Source organism: Chrysemys picta, chromosome 5, assembly GCF_011386835.1.
Source record: "Chrysemys picta bellii isolate R12L10 chromosome 5, ASM1138683v2, whole genome shotgun sequence".
Classification (NCBI taxonomy): Eukaryota; Metazoa; Chordata; order Testudines; family Emydidae; genus Chrysemys; species Chrysemys picta.
Genome location: NC_088795.1, coordinates 10,114,142 through 10,120,913, shown reverse-complemented (window position 1 = coordinate 10,120,913; position 6,772 = coordinate 10,114,142). Strand labels below are relative to the sequence as shown.

At 51.9% G+C, this 6,772-nt stretch overlaps 1 protein-coding gene across 1 annotated transcript; it reads left to right on the top strand.

Moving 5' to 3' along the window:
• The first annotated feature begins 3,435 nt into the window (after nucleotides 1-3,435).
• Nucleotides 3,436-6,428, top strand: LOC135983522 (uncharacterized). Its single transcript, XM_065595880.1, has 2 exons — nucleotides 3,436-4,415; nucleotides 5,410-6,428. The coding sequence occupies exons 1-2, from the start codon at nucleotides 3,839-3,841 to the stop codon at nucleotides 5,883-5,885; spliced, it is 1,053 nt and encodes a 350-aa protein (XP_065451952.1). The 5' UTR covers nucleotides 3,436-3,838; the 3' UTR covers nucleotides 5,886-6,428.
• The last annotated feature ends 344 nt before the right edge of the window (nucleotides 6,429-6,772 follow it).

Sequence of the window (6,772 nt, the reverse complement as noted above, 5' to 3'; positions counted from 1 at the left end):
CTACTTTAGATATGATTTTTTCCATATGTTTCTATTTTTGTGGGGTCTTCAGTTCCATAACTGCCATTTGGATAATGCAGATAGGACTTCAAGCCCCACCCCTCTGGACTGTCACTAGACTCAGTGATGGTTTCAGCTGTTGTGCGCTGAGATTCCCACATAACCACATGACTCCAGGGGCTGTGGCTTGAAGAAAACCCACCAAATATCATGTGTCTTGTGGTAAAATCACAAGAGATGGCAACACTGAGGTTACTCCACCAGAATGATTATGCAGCCACTATCATTAGCAAACTACAGCAAGCTATCGTTGGGAATCTTGGCCTCAGTTTTTAAGGTCTCATCTACAAGGCCCGACACAGTAAACTACATGGTACTGAGTTTATCTACTACACCTGAAAAGCTAAGCTGAGCCTGCTGTGACTCAAACCAGCAGGTTCCAGAAAGTCTAGATATGCCAAAAGTAAAGTGTAGACCATTAGGTGCTTTGAGATGAAAAGCACTGTAAGTGCTAGATATTAAGTGATGCCCTGCAAAAGAGTCTTTCATTCAAATTGCATATGCATGTCAAACAGGGCCGGCTTTAGGCCAATTCCCCCGAATCGGGCCCCGCGCCTAAGAGGGCCCCACACCCTAAAGAAAAGCGCCTAACTTAGGTGCCTTTTTAATTTTTGTACTCACCTGGCACGGTCCGGGTCTTCGGAGGCACGGCAGCGGCGAGTCCTTCAGTGCCATGGAAGACCCGGAGCGAGTGAAGGACCCGCTGCTGAAGTGCCGCCGAAGACCCGGACAGCCGCTGGGTATTCGAATCGGGCCCCGCACTTACTAAAGCCGGCCCTGATGTCAAATGTGCCTGCCTATGAGCACACACACAGATTAAAGGCTGTAAATCTGAGTTGGCTTTCCACTACATTTGTCAATGCCAGTGAACCCCCATAATGTCTGGACAGGGGCGGCAGGTTATATGGACTCGTGGTGCCTGAGCACCAGGAATATTCAAGGTTGGGGGCTGTGCTTCACCAATATCTGGAGCTGGGTTTCTCCCCTGGACCTGCCTGGAGCGGGCACACACCCCCCCCGCCCCGGAGCATCCCTCCCCCACCTAGTAGCGTAGCTGGAGGGGAGCGGCTGCTCCCCTCTGTGCACATTTTCCAAAAGCGGCGCCTTTCCAGTTTCCAGGCAGCCAGCACTGGGCTCCGGACTCGGAGTCTGCAGCCGGGCACTGCCCCCCTGCATTCCCAGCCCTGCTCGCTAGCTCCGGGGCTGCAGGCAGTGTAGGCTGGTTGCCCGGCTCCCTGGGGATGAGGAGGAGGAGGCTCCCAAGCTGGGGTGGGCTCTGCCGGGAGGGGAAGGGGTGGCAGCACAGCGGGGGGGCTGAGGAGCAGCAGCCCGCGGTCCCCGGCAGCTCCATGCAGAGCGAGGCAGCTGCGCGGCAGGGAAGGGGGCTCTGAAGCCCAGCTGGTGCCGGTGGAGAAGAAAGGAAAAGGGGGGGGAATGTTTTTTCCTCGTGGTCTCCCTTCAGCAGAGGGGGCTGAGGGAGCGGCAGGACCAGGAGGCAAAGGAGCGACTTTGGGTTATTGCCCCCCACCCCGTACTTACCCCCCCAGTGCTGCGCCCCAGGCTGTGAAACTGTACTCAGTGCAGCTTGTGAAGGAAGGAGGGGTAAAGGTGCTTGGTCAGTTTGGATATCATTGTGTTTAGCACAATACTTGATTATTTTACACCCTTTAAAGTATATAACTAGTCGTATACAGGTGTTACGAAGTGGGAATGTTCTTAATGTCTTCTCTGAATACTGTGTGGGTGCCTCAGTTTCTCCTATGCATTTCTTAAGGATCTAGATGGTGGGATAAGGGGATGTGATTGTTGTAGAACCCTAGAGGGCCAGTGTGATGGTGTCTGCACAGAGAATGGCCGAAACCCTGTCTCCGGACAACTAATGGCCTGGGCCGCTCTCCTGCAAGGTGCCAACTGAAGGTGCTGGAGAACAGAGAGATCAGGTGGCCTCCTAATGCCTGGAAAAGAGACAAAGGCCAGAGGAGGGAGTGTTAGTGCCTGTGCGGACTTCCGGGAAGCGCATGGTGTGGAAGGGGATGCTGGGATGCTCTGGAATCACTCCTTCAAAGCCAGTCAGGACTCTGGGGGAGCCTCCTCTCTCTGAGCATACTGTCTCCAGGGCAAGAAGCTTACACCTTCCTGGGTCTGACCTCGGAGCATTCAGCATGCCCTTCCACACGGTGCGCTTCCCGCAGCGAGTCCGCCCAGGCAGAGTCCTGGGGCAGCCAGAGGTCCCTGCACCCCAACTCTGCAGTCAGACATGACTCTCAGCCAGCCGGGAAAACAGAAGGTTTATTAGACGACAGGAACACAGTCTAAAACAGAGCTTGTAGGTACAGAAACAGGGACCCCTCAGTCAGGTCCATCTTGGGGGGGGGTGGGGAGCCCAGACCCAAGTTCTGGGCCTCTCCCCATTTCCCGAGCCTGCTGCAAACTGACACTCCCTCCTCTGGCCTTTGTGTCTCTTCCAGACAAGGAGGCCACCTGATCTCTTTGTCCCCAACACCTTCAGTTGGCACCTTGCAGGGGAAACTGAGGCACCCACACAGTATTCAGAGAAAACATTAAGAACATTCCCACTTCGTCACAACAGGTGCAACAAAATATAATACTGTATATTGAAGCAGGCAAATGCTGCTTCTGTTTTTCCACTTTTAATTGACCCTTGTAATCTTGTGGCACCGATGCGCTGTAGCTTCATTTTATCCCAGCAACAAATTCTTGATTTGTAGGACCACTAATAATCAACAATGGATTTTTCTGATAGTGATATTGTGCAATAAAGAGAAACATTGCACTTAAATGCTTACGGCTTCCAGTCCATGTTTACACTATTTAATAAAATATATATATCGGCTTACAGGGCGGGAGCGGTGGGGGGGGGTACCACCATTTTGGGCACCACCAAAAATTATACAAACCTGCCGCCTATGGGTCTGGAGGCAGGTAGCCTGGGTGATGTGACTGCCCCATGGTTTTGTAACATGACCTGCAACACAGCCATGGGTGTGGCCCAGAACAGGGCCGGCCCTAGACCATATGGCGCTCCAGGTGAGGAGTGTCTTCAGCGTCCCCCACTCCATTTGTTAAACTTTTGAATACCTTATTTTTTATTGCTTTTGTAGCCGATTTCATTACTTTGATGCATGATTTGCATGCATGATTTATCCCTGTCATATAGGATGACAAATTTGCATGCTAGGATCTGTACATCAGTATTTATTCATGCCATATATAAGCAATTTAAAAAAAATGGTTTCCTCTAAGCTTATAGAAACTTTTTAATTTCAAGAATAACTGAAATGTACTAACATCAAATAATTGAACTGTGCACCAACATTGGGTGGACCAGTATTAAATAGTGTTACAATAGGGGACAGACTTAGGCCTGGTCTACACTAGGCGTTTATGTCGAAGTTAGCGCCGTTACATCGAATTAACCCTGCACCCGTCCACACTGCGATGCTATTTAGTTCGACATAGAGGTCTCTTTAATTCGACTTCTGTACTCCTCCCCGACGAGGGGAGTAGCGCTAAATTCGACATGGCCATGTCGAATTAGGCTAGGTGTGGATGGAAATCGACGCTAATAGCTCCGGGAGCTATCCCACAGTGCACCACTCTGTTGACGCTCTGGACAGCAGTGCGAGCTCGGATGCTCTGACCAGCCACACAGGAAAAGCCCCGGGAAAATTTGAATTGGAATTCCTTTTCCTGTCTGGCCAGTTTGAATCTCATTTCCTGTCTGGACATCGTGGCGAGCACAGCAGCACTGGCAACGATGCAGAGCTCTCCAGCAGTGATGGCCGTGCAGTCTGTGAATAGAAAGAGAGCCCCAGCATGGACTGATCGTGAAGTCTTGGATCTCATCGCTGTGTGGGGCGATGAGTCCGTGCTTTCTGAGCTGCGATCCAAAAGAAGGAATGCAAAGATCTACGAGAAGATCTCTAAAGACATGGCAGAGAGAGGATACAGCCGGGATGCAACGCAGTGCCGCGTGAAAATCAAGGAGCTGAGACAAGGCTACCAGAAGACCAAAGAGGCAAACGGACGCTCCGGATCCCATCCCCAGACATCCCGTTTCTACGAGGCACTGCATTCCATCCTCGGTGCGGCCGCCACCACTACCCCACCAGTGACCGTGGACTCTGAGGATGGGATACTGTCCACGGCCGGTTCCTCGGACATGTTAGGGGACGGGGAAGATGAGGAAGGAGATGAGGAGGGCGAGGCAGTCGGCAGCTCTCACAACGCTGATTTCCCCGACAGCCAGGATCTCTTCATCACCCTTACAGAGATCCCCTACGAAGCGTCCCGAGCCGTTACCCCGGACACAGAATCTGGTGAAGGATCAGCCAGTAAGTGTTGTAAACATCTAAACATTTATTTTAAACAAAACAGGAATATTAACAATTAAAAGAATGGGTTGTTCATGATTAGTGTGCCCTAGGCGCTTAACGGTTTAGTAAGGGGCAGTGCAAGTTTTGAAAAGAAATCTAGCAATGTCCGGTTTTCAGTGATTGTCCTGCACAAGCCGCTCTACTGTTTATTCCCTGCTACTGCAGCTACAGTAAAATGCGGTCTATGTGTCCGGGGATAGAGCAGTAATCCTCCTGGGACATCTCGATGAAGCTCTCCTGGAGGTAACTTGAAAGCCGTTGCATGAGGTTCTTGGGGAGAGCGGCCTTATTGGGTCCTCCGAAGTACGACACGTTGCCGCGCCACGAGATTATCAAGTACTCCGGGATCATTGCTCTGCACAGCAGGGCGGCATACGGCCCTGGTCTTTGGAGGCTTTCCCGGAGCATTCTCTCTTTGTCGCTCTCGGAGATCCTCATCAGGGTGATGTCGGCCATGGTGACCTGCTTTTAATTAGGTAGGGGAATGTTAGTGTTGGGACTGCTTTCCCATTCCTTGACAGAACTGTAACCGCTGGTTTGCAGCCACGCGGTGGAGGCGGGAGAGGGGCAGCCGAAAGGGATCGTTCCCGGGGACAGCCGCGAGGGGGTGGGACAGGGGCAGAGTTCCCGCTTGCCGGATTGCTGGCAGCAGGGACTGACATTGATTTAAATGTGAAATGAGGCCAGTGGTAATATAAAAGTTTTAAACTGCCACAAGTGTACGGCTTACCATGTCTGCCTGCAACAGAAATTCCGTTGTGCTGCCTCGCTTCTCAAATGTGCTGTTCAAGACCCCAGGCACTGAATGCGAAGGCCGAGAATTCGACCTTGTGCTGAGTGCGCATGTGAAAGGTGCTGTGCATGGTCTTGTTCACAGAGAAAGACTATGTTCTTTGTTCACAACTACATTTATCTTTCTTAGGAATTCACTCCCTTTTTCCCATTTCCACAGCCCCGTCTGCGACTGTCTCACAACCTAGCCTGGAATCACACTCCCAGAGGCTAGCGCGGATTAGGCGTAGGAAGAAGAGGACACGGGAGGACATGTTCTCTGAGCTTATGGCCTGTTCCCAAGCCCAGGCAGCACAGCAGACCCAGTGGCGGGAGAACTTGACCCGAATGCACCAAGCCAACATGGATCGGGAGGAGAGGTGGCGGCAGGAAGACCAGCAGGCGACTCAAACGCTGCTTGGACTACTGAGGGAGCAAACGGACACACTCCGGCGCCTTGTGGATGTTCTGCAGGAACGGAGGCAGGAGGACAGAGCCCCGCTGCAGTCCATCTGTAACCGCCATCCCCCGCCACCAAGTCCCATACCCACCTCACCCAAAGTGCAAAGAAGGAGAGGCGGCAGAGTCCCTGCTAACTCTCACTCCACCCCTGCAGAGAGCTCTAGTAGCAGAAGGCTCTCATTTCCCAAAATTTGAAAAGTTCTTTCCTTCCCGCCTGACAGAAGCCCACGTCCAAGTTTCACCTCCCAATGCCATGTGTAGTTGATAATAAAAAATTCGTTTCTGTTAACTACTGTTTCAATCATGTTCTTTTGGAGGAGGAGGGGAAAGGGGGTTGGTAATTGGACAGGACAGTCTCCTTTGGCAGGGTACATAGTCGGGGGCAGGCACAGCAGCAGGGCACATACACAGTGCAGTGATGCAGTGACTAGTTACCCCGGTTAGTCTGGGAGGTTGTTTTCATGTTATGTTGGGGGGGGGGTTGCTCTGTGACTTTGTGGCGGGGGAGGGCAGTTACAGATCTTGAGCGCCGGTCCTTAGGCAGGATCACAGAGCCACACAGCAGGGGATCTGTAACCGTCCTCCCCCTGCCACAAAGTCAAATAGACCCCCCATACACACAGTCCCGATCAGGAGGGGTGACAGGCTCCGTTGAAACAAGCATCCCACCGCAGCGGAGCCTGTCAATCCTTGAGTTTAGAAGCTGCATTCGCGTCACAACACTACACCCGCTCCGCACCACAGTCTGCGTCCCAGTTTTAAAAAATTCCCGCGAAAACAGTATTAAAGAAAACGGTGTGCTTTAACAAAGTAGAACTATTTTTATTTCGACACGTGTGTTGGAGGGGGGGTGAAGGGGGTATGTAACTGGATAGGATAGTCAACATTACCTGGGTAAAGAAACGGGGGCAGGTTTAGCTTCTCAGTACACAAACTATAAAGTCACAGGTTACCCTGCTCACTCAGGAACTTTGCTTTCAAAGCCTCCCGGATGCACAGCGCTTCCCGCTGGTCTCTTCTAATCGCCCGGCTGTCTGGCTGTGAGTAATCACCAGCCAGGCTATTTTCCTCAACCTCCCACC

Excerpts from the sequence above, each read along its gene's own strand:
- LOC135983522 (XM_065595880.1), top strand. The coding sequence starts at position 3,839 with ATGCAGAGCTCTCCAGCAGTGATGGCCGTGCAGTCTGTGAATAGAAAG. Across the intron at positions 4,416-5,409 it reads ATCTGGTGAAGGATCAGCCA|CCCCGTCTGCGACTGTCTCA; the intron begins GTAAGTGTTGTA and ends CCATTTCCACAG.